This window comes from Podarcis vaucheri (genome assembly GCF_965113315.1).
Source record: "Podarcis vaucheri genome assembly, chromosome: 2".
NCBI lineage: Eukaryota > Metazoa > Chordata > Lepidosauria > Squamata > Lacertidae > Podarcis > Podarcis vaucheri.
Window position 1 is genome coordinate 120,059,010 of NC_138760.1, and position 12,036 is coordinate 120,071,045.

The 12,036-nt window shown below is 46.9% G+C and overlaps 1 protein-coding gene across 1 annotated transcript in view; it reads left to right on the forward strand.

Annotated features, from left to right (window-relative positions):
* Positions 1-501: 501 nt before the first annotated feature.
* The window catches only part of LOC309526188 (uncharacterized protein), a 41,187-nt gene continuing 29,652 nt past the window's right edge, over positions 502-12,036 (forward strand). The window contains 6 exon segments of the mRNA XM_082212103.1: positions 502-1,293; positions 5,176-5,271; positions 5,943-6,173; positions 9,067-9,089; positions 10,192-10,313; positions 11,237-11,269. Of these exon segments, the coding sequence (XP_082068229.1) occupies positions 865-1,293; positions 5,176-5,271; positions 5,943-6,173; positions 9,067-9,089; positions 10,192-10,313; positions 11,237-11,269 (934 nt within the window). The 5' untranslated portion in view covers positions 502-864.

A 12,036-nucleotide genomic window follows, 5' to 3' on the forward strand; every position in this document is an offset into this window, starting at 1 on the left:
TGATGTTGGGAAAGATGGAGGGCACAAGGAGAAGGGAACGACAGAGAATGAGATGGTTGGATGGTCTTCTTGAAGCTACCAGCATGAGCTTGATCAAACTGCGGGAGGCAGTGGAAGACAGGAGTGCCTGGCGTGCTCCGGTCCATGGGGTCACGAAGAGTCGGACACGACTAAACAACTAAGCAACAACAACAACTCTGGTTGGTGTCTTTACTTTTTGTCCAAGGGAGCCCTCGGATTTTTCCGGTAACAAGAGAAGTCCTTCCTTCTGTGTGCCCTGACTCTCCCTCCTTTCAGCTTCACTGGGTCTTCACAGCAGATTAAAAAAGACCCAGTCATTTTTTTGATTATGAAGGACCCAATTTTCATATTGCTAAAAATGCTGAGTGATCCCAGTCTTCACCTAGGGGGCGAACCCGGTGTTTTTTCACGTTATCAGAGAGGCTGGTGATTTTGTCCACACTAAAAATAGCCACCGTGATGGCGTGTTGGGCTGCTTCTACTATTTACATTGAGGCGAATAGCTAGAAATGGAGCAATTTGTGGGGGCAATGGAGTTAGGATTCATTCATCGGTTTTAAAATTAGTCTGAAGCTCATGTGAAGTTAGGGAAAATACAACCTCACTTCTCTCCTGCTCTCACTGGAAATGGTTCCTTTAATGAGCAGCCGCCCAGAGCATTCCTTTTGAAATAAAGGAATTAATTTCCTCTACACGAAAGAGGCTCTCTGCTCCAGCTAACTCCACAGCTCCATATCATATTTGGACACATTGAGTCTGAATTTCCTGGAAAGGAAACACGCTCATTTGCAGACAGAAAAGCAAAGAAAACGAAACCAACTCTCTCTCCCTGGAGCGGTGGCCATGGCTGCTTCTGGAGGTCCCGTCGTGGATCTCTGCGAGGAAGCCACTTGCTCCATCTGCCTGGAGTATTTCCAGGATCCAGTGATCATCCCGGAGTGCGGGCACAACTTCTGCCGATCCTGCCTGATCCTGTATTGGGGAAAATCCAAGGGAGAGGTTTCCTGCCCTCAGTGCAGGAAAACAGTGGAGCAAGGCAGCATCAGGGGAAACCAGCAGCTGGCAAATTTTGTGGGAATAACCAAGAAATTCAGCCTTCTGGGCAGAAAAGAGGAGGCAGGAGGAAAGGGGAGAGTTTGTGAGAAGCACCAGGAGCCCCTGAAGCTGTTCTGCAAGGAGGATGAAGCCCCCATCTGTCTGGTTTGTGACAAAGCCAAGGAGCACGAAAACCATAAGGCAGTTCCTATAGAGGAGGCGTCCCTGGAGTACAAGGTAGGAAAACACTCTGGATCAGTGGCGTAGCGTTCCTTGCTGGTGCCCGGGGCTTGCCGAACCCCATGGGGACAAGTTGTGCCAGTGGAGCGAACCCCAGTAACTGGAGCTAAGAGGGGGGAGGGCATTGCGCCACCTGCTCGGCCATGTAGTGGGGATCTTGGCCAACCAACGTGCCCGGTGCTGCCTTGCTTTGGGGGGTGCAAGTCTCACAGTGCACTGCGAGCCTAACACCACTTTCTGAGATTTGCAAAAGCTGTGTGCGGCTGGCAGGGTGCCAGCCTGTTAGTCCTTCAGATGGAAGACGTTGCGCGAAGGATGCAACAGCTCATGACAGGTGCCCCCCAGGCTGGCCCATGCTACGCCTCTGCTCTGGATTTGCTTGGGGCATGGAATAGCTGTAGACAAGCCAGGCCTGCAAGATCATAGAGTTGTGTTACGGAAGGGGGGGGCATGTCTTCTTCACTACAATATATTTGCTCAATTTCTCTAGGACTCCATCACCCCTCCCCTGTCCTCCATAATCTCTCAAGTAATCCTGTCAAAATCACTCTGCCAAACCTTTCCTCGGGCAATGCCAGGTGACAGACTATGTGTACATGGACCATTGTCTTCTCAGGATGTGCTTATCTGCGCATATCTCCAGCTCTGCATATCCCCCCTCCCTCCTCCATATGTTAATCCAGTGTAACCCAACCTCTCCTTAATGTATTCATGATGTAATCTGTGTAACCCAACCTTTCCTTAATGTATTCGTGATGTAACTGGGAGGTATTTTGCACTGTATTCTGGGACATGGAGGGAAATTTCAAAAGTTCATGTCACCCCCTTTCTCGCTGTTCAATCTCGCCTTGAACCTGTTGCGCAATAAACTTGGACCTTCTGCAGTTGCTCCTGTGTCCGGCTGAGCTCATTTTCTTCCGCAGGGACCCACGGACTTAGTCCGATGAGCTGGGTGGCAGAGTAACCCCGCACCCAGATTTTAGCCGTAACAGTTGGCTGCCCAACGTGGGGCTTGCGGTTCTCCCAAGCTGCTGACTGGGGGCCCCGAAATCGTCAGCCGGCTCCAGGCCATTTTGCCTGGGAAGATCCTTTTGGACCCCCAGCCATCTTCTGGGCGGTAATCGAAAGCCCTAGGAGTTCAGCCGGGGAGCAAAAGAGGGATCCAGCCGGCTTATTCATCGATCCCGGGATCATCATAGAAGACGCGTGAGTATAAGGAAAAAGGAAAATCCAGTGCACTGGTGGGAAGGGGGTGGAAGTCTCCTGGCAACTGAATTCTCTGCCCTCCTCTCTATCGCTCCTTCTTGCCTTTCTCTTGGTCCGGTTAGTGAGAGAGACCGGGGACCGCTGCTCAACCCGAAAGGGGGGTTCTGAGCTCTATCTCTTTTCCTTAAAATCTCCAGCCAGCCGCACCAATTGGGAGTCCGAAAGTAAGACGGTGAGACCCGGCTTGGAAAGACAGCCGACTTTCCGCAACGGGCATCCCAGTTGAAAGCAAGGGGTTGGAGCTCTCTTTCCGAACTTCCCGAGCGCCCTTACGGAGGGGGCAGGAAGGGGTCTGGCTTTCTATCCCAATCCCAGCCGCACTGGTCGGTGCCACGTAACCGTGCGTGAGCCCGCTTCCAAAAGCAAGGGGGATTTTCAGTTCGAAATTCTATCCAGGGACCACCCGATCTGGCACCGCATGGCGCGGGCGTCCAGTAGGGCCCCTTTTCCTGAGATGTGACGATAGGTAGGAAGGATGCCAAGATACTCTTGAAATAATGCATTCTCCCCACCCCCTCTAGCAGGAGCCTTTGTGCAGCCTTGTGAAACTTCTGAAAACACTGTTAATAAACATTTCATCATATTTCAAGGGATGAATTTCCCTCTATGTCTCCCTGCAGCATATTGGAGAAACTCCCCACAGTTCTTCCTCTGGGACCCAAGGTCGTCTAGGCATAGGCAACCTTCGGCCCTCCAGATGTTTTAGCCTACAACTCCCCTGATCCCTAGCTAACTGGACTATTCGTCAGGGATGATGGGAATTGTAGTCCAAAACATCTGGAGGGCCAAAAGGTGCCTATGCCTGATGTAGTCCAACCCCCTGCAATGCAGGAATAATGCCAAGATAACCTTGTGATACAGTGGTACCTTGGGTTACAGACGTTTCAGGTTACAGACGCTTCAGGTTACAGACTCTGCTAAACCAGAAATGGTGCTTCAGTTTAAGAACTTTGCTTCAGGATGAGAACAGAAATTGTACTCCGGCGGCGCAGTGGGAGGCCCCATTAGCTAAAGTGGTACCTCAGGTTAAGAACAGTTTCAGGTTAAGAACGGACCTCCGGAACGAATTAAGTACTTAACCTGAGGTACCACTCTAATGTATTCTCCCCACCCCCTGTAGCAGGAGTGTTTGTGCAGCCTTGTGAAACTTAAAACTTCTGAAAACTCGATTCAAAAAACATTTCTTCTTTTTTTTCCGAGGGATGAATTTCCCTCTATGTCCCCCTGCAGCATATTGGAGTCACGCCCCACAGTTCTTCCTCTGGAAGCAGCTCCCAGTGAAGGCTCCTAGAACTGGAAGGTGGGGCAAGGCAGGGGGCAGGAATGAAGGGGAACCTCCGGAAGGACCCGGGAATGTGGGGCAGGGAGCAAGCATATGATTCAGTTGTCTGATATTACTAAAACACTTGAAAAGGGGAAAGAAAAATCAACCCATCTGGGATTCTCAGAATAGCCGCCTGAGAAACAGTTTCTATGCAAATGCAATTCTGGTTCTAAAGGCAGCATAAGGGGTTTCTACAGTATAGTGTATTTTAAAATAGGGTTTTAGAGTTTTTAGGGGGTTTTGAATGTTTTATGTAGTTTTTACGTAGTTTTATGTAGTTTTGTGGTAGTTTTATGTAGTTTTGTGGTAGTTTTATGTAGTTTTGTGGTAGTTTTATGTAGTTTTGTGGTAGTTTTATGTAGTTTTGCAATTTCATTGTCCTGCATGGGACAATGACAATAAAGATATACCGTATTTTTCGCTCTATAAGACGCACCAGACCACAAGACGCACCTAGTTTTTGGAGGAGGAAAACAAGAAAAAAATAATTCTGAATCTCAGAAGCCAGAACAGCAAGATGGATCACTGAGCAGTGAAAGCAGCAATCTCTCTTGCTGTTCTGGCTTCTGGGATAGCTGCGCAGCCTGCATTCGCTCCATAAGACGCACACACATTTCCCCTTACTTTTTAGGAGAGGAAAAGTGAGTCTTATAGAGCAAAAAATATGGTATCTATCTATCTATCTATCTATCTATCATCTATCTATCTATCTATCTATCTATCTATCTATCTATCTATCTCTATCTATCTATCTATCATCTAGCACCCGAGCAGAGACAAAAGGAGCCAAACGACACCAAGGGGTTAATCCAGAGAAAGAGCGTTTTATTCTGCCATGCGGGGGGGGGGGGGGGCAGAGGCACCTGTGTGATTCAGTTCACAAAAGACAGGCTGCACCGAAAACATTTTACAAGCAGGTTTTATCCTTTTTTCAAACCCCTTTTTTCCTCTCCCCCTTCACAGATTCTTACATAGAAATGTTGCTTTTCGTTCTCTGACTCTGTTCCCGGAAGTATGTTGCAAATCAATGTACCAGGACAAGGTTATTTTGGATCTGGGAAGCGAAAAGCTTTACTGTTCTCAGCTCTGAGTTTGTTACAGCGTTTTTGTTACAGAGAGGACTGCTTAGCTCATGCTTTTTGTCTTAGAGGAAAATGCAGTTTTTAAAATGCGTACTCCGAGGCCTGGCTGGGGGGGGGGGAATTCACAAACAGTTTTTAGGGCTTTCTGGGGTAACCCTAAGTGTACCCCTTCACTATCTAATCTATCTAATTTTGTTTTCTTTTCAGGATCAGATCAGCAGCTGCCTAGACAACATGAGAAAGGAGAGAAAGAAAATTCTGGTGTTTAAAGCAGATGCAGAAAAGGAAAGCCAAGACCTGCTTGTAAGCATCACTGTTTCTTGGAAGTGAAAAAGTGCTATAGTCAGAAAACTTTTTCAGCAGGGGGCCGGTTCACTGTGCCTCAGATCTTGTGGCAGGCCAAACTACACACAGACACACACACACATATCTAGAGACTGAAAGGAGATGCAATCGGGGGTCGACCCCAGGCCTGGGCGACGGGGATCCCGGTGAAGGGGGGCTTCACTTCCCCCCCTCTCCCCCAGCCCCTCTCCCTGCTTTCCTCCCTCCTCCGCCACTGCTCTCAGCTCTAGGCAGGGCGGAGAGAAGCCAAGAGGAGACGCCACCGTGGTGTGTGTGAGGGAGGGGGGAAATGGTGCAGCCCCAAATGATCAGAATCAGATCCACACGGCGATTCCCAGACCATCCGCGGGCCAGATCCAGAAGGCAGTTGGGCCGGATCCGGCCCCTGGGCCTTAGTTTGCCTACCCATGGTCTAGAATCAGTATGTGAGGAAACTGAAATACAAGGCATGAAAGACCATTTGAAGGAGGGGGTGGGCTTGTAGATTTTTATGAAACTCTCTTCCTACTGCCGTGATCTCTCTAAAATGACAGACATGCCCTTCCAAGTGAATTCTGGTCTTTTTATCATGCAACAGCAGACTAGATATCTGACGTATTCTCTTCCTTTTCCTGTTTTTGCTGGTGCAGAAGCAAATGCAAGCAGAGAGGGAAAAGATGGTGGCTGAGTTCAGGCGACTGCACCAGTTTCTGGAAGAAAAAGAGAAGCTTCTTCTGGCACAAATGGAAGAACTAGAGAAGGAGATTGCAGCCCAAAGGGAGGAGCACCTGGCCAGACTCTCCAGGGAACTCTCCTCTCTTGAACGCGCCATCCGGGAGATGGAGGAGAAGCTTCAGGAACCAGCGAGTGAACTCCTGCAGGTGAGGAATGCTGTAAGGAATGAGGTAAGGAATGCTGTGATCACCAATAGTCAGCATGGATTTCTGAAAAATAAGTCATGTCAGACAAACCTGATCTCGTTTTTTGACAGAATTACAAGCCTGGTAGATGAAGGGAACACAGTGGATGTAGCCTACCTTGATTTCAGCAAGGCATTTGACAAGGTGCCCCATGATATTCTTGTAAAGAAGCTGGTAAAATGCGGTCTTGACTATGCTACCACTCAGTGGATTTGTAACTGGCTGACTGACCAAACCCAAAGGGTGCTCATCAATGGTTCCTCTTCATCCTGGAGAAGAGTGACTAGTGGGGTGCCACAGGGTTCTGTTTTGGGCCCGGTCTTATTCAACATCTTTATCAATGACTTGGATGATGGACTCAAGGGCATCCTGATCAAATTTGCAGATGACACCAAACTGGGAGGGGTGGCTAACACCCCAGAGGACAGGATCACACTTCAAAACGACCTTGACAGATTAGAGAACTGGGCAAAAACAAACAAGATGAATTTTAACAGGGAGAAATGTAAAGTATTGCACTTGGGCAAAAAAAATGAGAGGCACAAATACAAGATGGGTGACACCTGGCTTGAGAGCAGTACATGTGAAAAGGATCTAGGAGTCTTGGTTGACCACAAACTTGACATGAGCCAACAGTGTGACGCGGCAGCTAAAAAAGCCAATGCAATTCTGGGCTGCATCAATAGGAGTATAGCATCTAGATCAAGGGAAGTAATAGTGCCACTGTATTCTGCTCTGGTCAGACCTCACCTGGAGTACTGTGTCCAGTTCTGGGCACCACAATTCAAGAAGGACACTGACAAACTGGAACGTGTCCAGAGGAGGGCAACCAAAATGGTCAAAGGCCTGGAAACGATGCCTTATGAGGAACGGCTAAGGGAGCTGGGCATGTTTAGCCTGGAGAAGAGGAGGTTAAGGGGTGATATGATAGCCATGTTCCAATATATAAAAGGATGTCACATCGAGGAGGGAGAAAGGTTGTTTTCTGCTGCTCCAGAGAAGCGGACACGGAGCAATGGATCCAAACTACAAGAAAGAAGATTCCACCTAAACATTAGGAAGAACTTCCTGACAGTAAGAGCTGTTCGACAGTGGAATTTGCTGCCAAGGAGTGTGGTGGAGTCTCCTACTTTGGAGGTCTTTAAGCAGAGGCTTGACTACCATATGTCAGGAGTGCTCTGATGGTGTTTCCTGCTTGGCAGGGGGTTGGACTCGATGGCCCTTGTGGTCTCTTCCAACTCTATGATCAAAGCACTGGCCCTTTCCTTCCTGCTTCCAGTTCTTGCATTGGCCAACCAAAGGTCTCTGGGAAGCCCACAAGCAACTAATAATAATAATAATAATAAATTTTATTTATATCCCGCCCTCCCCAGCCGAAGCTGGGCTCAGGGCGGCTAACAACAATCAAAATAGTTCAACATTCTAAAACATTCATTATAAAATTAATTAAATCAAATTAAAATCAAATTAAAATTGTGTCATATTTACAAGTTACATAAGAACAGATTAACAGATCTACCTGTAGATTATATATTCTTCCCTTTTACTAGCCAAGACACTGACTTGTCAAGATATCCCTTTACTCTGGGGTTGCCAAACATTATGAGGGAACCGGTCTTCTCATAGAACCTTAGTATCAAATTTGAAGTAGTTTGACAGGACATCTGAATTACTGGAACTGGAAAACAGATCTCAGAGATGCTGAAAAAAGTAATTACATTTTCCCTTCAAGGTGGAAGGCCACTTTCAAAGCTTTTAAAGAGAAGAACAAGCAAAGACAGAGAAAGTGAAACCCTAATGTTAAACCACAGACTGAAATAATGCATTTCCACCACCTGCAAAAAGCATTCTTGGAGAATGCAGCAGTAGTTCTCAAAATGCATTCATCTGCATAGAAATAATTCCAACACTAAAGTGCAGAGCTGGTTCCTAAGTCTTCCTTGGGTTACATGTTGCTGTGTGTGAAAATGAATGTTTCAGTTCATTTTTAGATGTTTTTAAAGGATACGGTCTGTACCAGGGAATAGCGTTCTTCCAGTCAACAGTTCAGCCATAATACATCCAACAGACCAAATATCAACTGTTTGATTGTAATGCATCCAGTTCAGCATGATCTCAGGAGCTCTGTACCACCTAGTTGCTACATACCCCGTCATCTCATCATCTGTGTGTCGTGCCAATCCAAAATCCAGAATCTTCAGCTCACAGTCCTCTGTATTCAATTAATATTTCCTCAGAGTAGACAATTGAAATTAATGGGGATTACTGTCTTAGGTTCATTAATTTCAGTGTGCCTCAGTAAAAGCGAGTTGAATACAGCCGATACTGCCTCCAGCACAGGCTTTCCAAATTGGCACTGCTTCACTTTTTCATTCAGATGCTGTCTTGGGTCTAGCCAGAGAGGGGGTGACCTAATATTGTTGTTGTTGTTGTTGTTGTTGTTGTTGTTGTTGTTAAAATAAGTTTGTGTACCACCCTATACCCACAGGTCTCAGGGTGGTTCCCAGGATATGATTGAGTGTGGGATGTACATAGCAGTGAACCGATTAGTTGCATGTGAACACGGAACCAGCATGCACTGCAGGGCAAAATGGCAAATCAGGGAGGTGGGATTGAATCTCTCAGGTGTTCAGGTGACTTGGTCAAAAGAGAAGAAAGGGACCTTTTATTCGTCATCACTGGAGTGGCTGACTTTTGCCATCTGATGGTTATTTCAAAATTTTGTGGCACTGCATATTTTATTGGGGGTCTTTTGTTTTGTGCTTGGCTAACCTCTCGCCACTTCAGCTGCTTAGTATTTATAACTGATCGCAGAAATGGCTCCACGGATATCTTTTTCTTTCTTTCCTTCCAGGATATCAGAAGCTTCTTGCAGAGGTAAGTGATGGAAATCTGTTGCTTTAAGATATTGTATTGGGAAAGTTCCTGTTTAACGGGTGAAAAACGTCCAGAGTTCTAGTTCCTCCATCCAGAAATAGCTGAGGACTCCATCGTCCATTTCACAGAATCACAAACAAAAATAGAGACACGTTTTCACAGTCATTTGTAGCAATTGGTCTCATCTATAAACACGGGAACGAAGCTGTTCCCATTACACATCTCTGAAAGCCCTTCTCCGTGATAGATTCATTTATTCTGCAATTGATACAAAAAGCGGGGACATCCCAAAGGTGCTTGTAAATATCTTCACTATAATTTACCCATAAATATTTGACGTATTTCAGGCTTCTGCAGGTTCTTCCTCAGACATAAAAATGTGAGAAAGGGCCCTGCTGGATCCGGCCAGTCACCATCCTGTTTTCACAGTGACTAAGCAGATGCCAGTGCAAAACCCACAGCAGAGGACACTTCCCTCCTGTGGTTTCAGTGGCACCGAGGCCTTTGACCAGCCATCGCGAATAGCAGCCGCTGAGAGGCTTGTCCTCCAGACAACTACAAACCCTCCCATGTTTAGAACATACTGCTTTACTTTTTGATTTTTTTGTCCATTTGTAAAATATAACCACTGTGCTAAAACACATTTATAATGTTAATTGCAAAAGCCATTCTAAAAGATTCTGAACTTCCTTATATTTCAGAAATGCACATACCAAATCTATTTTATTTTGCTCATTAATCACTTGAAATGCCTCACTAAATCTGGTGTAGTCTTAAAATCTCTGTGTAAGGATACAGTATGGTTCATTTTTCTTCCAAAAAAAATTGTGCATATATCAGCTTCTTTATCTTCATTTTCCTCTTCATATATTTCATTCAAAATGCTTTGAACGCAGGTGTGTGTCGGTTTTCCTTCAACTTCTTAGATACTTTCTAGATTCAGACGTCACCTTGATGCTCCTTTTTGCCATAGGAAGAACTCTGCTCCCAAGTCTTCATGATATATCCATGGTGCCTTTATCATCAGGATGAGACCCCTGCCTTGTCAGAAAGCTCCTTGCGTTGGAAGGATGGAGGGTTGACTTTGTTCTTCTCCTCCCAGGTCTCAGGAGAAGGAGAACTTAGAGGATCCTCCGGTGGCTTTTCCTCCTGTCCTGAAGTGGAGGATCTGGGACTTTTGTGATATAAATCCCTTCCTGGAGGGTGTCATGAAGAAATTGAGAGGTAGTAAAGATGGGTTGAAAATATTTAAAATTGTTCATGAAAGGCTCCAGCTCATTAGCAGTGCCAATATCTAAAAGCCACACTTTCATATGTAGATGATTCACAAATGATTTTACTTAGGCAATTGAAATGGACGGTAACTCCTTCTTGCTGGGCTCTGGAAGCCCCTGGGAGATCTTGGGGGAGACTCCCAGATTCCAGTCAGCAAGGTAAAGGGCTTGAAAGTTCTTGCCAGGTAGGGTTTGGCCACCATACAAATCACTTTTAAGACCTCTGCCATGTTTACAGGACTCTGAGAGGCTCCTGCGAAATCTCATGGGGCCACCTTGGGATCTCAGATGGCAGCGGTGATTTCGGGGTCATTCTGACTTTGCACGATTACAAGATGTCTATAAAAAATTGTCGTTGACCTCTTCCCATCTCTCAGCCACGCTTTGGGTGCTTTCACGCATCTCACCCACTTCCCAGGTAGCCTCACCTACAGCTTTTTGGGCATCTCCTCTGTTTCTTTGGCTCTGAGATTGATGCAAGGGGAGCAGAAGGAGAGAGGAGGACTGTCCAGGAGCCAGCCAGGAGCAGAGGGGACTGGGGCTGAGGCCTCCCGTCCTGGAACAGGGATATCTGGACCTTGTTGTTGATGGGGAGATCTTCTGGGGGTCCTGCTCCTCCTCCCAAGATTTGGACAGGCCTGAACCTTGACATCACCCCTGCCATGGTTCTGCAGGGATAGCCAATATGGAGAGCTTCAGATAGCTTTAACTACAACTCCCATAATCTCCAGCCGGCGTGGCCAGTGGTTAGGGAGGATGGGACTTGTAGTCCACAACACCTGGCTACAATCTCATGAGCTCATATTGTTCATTCCAGGTTTGTTGTCTGAATGATGGTGTGATGCTAAATCTCTGTTCCCTTTTCTCTCCCAGACACTGTGGAATATGGACTTCAGCTGCAAAAAGGTACATTTCCGGGTCAAGCAGAGACACTAATTCGGGAGAGATGGGATCTGCTTCTCAAAAGACCAGGCCACTGCAGCTCTTCCTTCCATGCCTTATTTCCCCCTATTTCCCAGAGGCATCTGTTCCGTGAGAGCAGCATTCTGGGCTAGAGGGGCTCTTGGCCTGATCCTGCAGACTCTTAGGAAGCCCCCAGCCCAGGATGGCTGGCTTTTCTGTGCCGAATCTCAGTAAGACACAGGGGTGGTGTGAAGCCAAAGGCTCCCGGCACATGAGGGGGAAATATCCCTTTGAGCCATACAGGATCCCCACCCCTTTTAGGAGAGCTTATGTAAGAGTAAGGTGTAAGAGTGGGAAATGCACGAACACAAATAACTCAGAAAATGGCTGCCACTACTTTTGGGGGCTGGAAGGTGAATGGGTTCTGGTGTCAGTGGAGGGAGCTGGGGGCTGCCTGAGTGTGAACTCCAGTGGTCCGGCTTTCCTGCAAGATTGGGGGTCTTGTATTGGAGTGGAGACATGGTTTCTCTGCTAAAACAAGAGAAACTTGAGTAAACCTAAAAGAGCTGGGCAGAGCAGGGCAGAATTACACCACAGACCAGGGGGAAAGGCTCAATGGGAAGACAGAAGTCCAGTCTGGCCTGATCCTGAACACCACAAAAAGGGAATCATAAGAGTTGGAAAAGGTACAGCTGGTATGGCTGGGAGGTTGCCTGCTCTTGATGGGGTTACACTTCCTCTGAAGGAGCAGGTTTGTAGCTTAGGGGTCC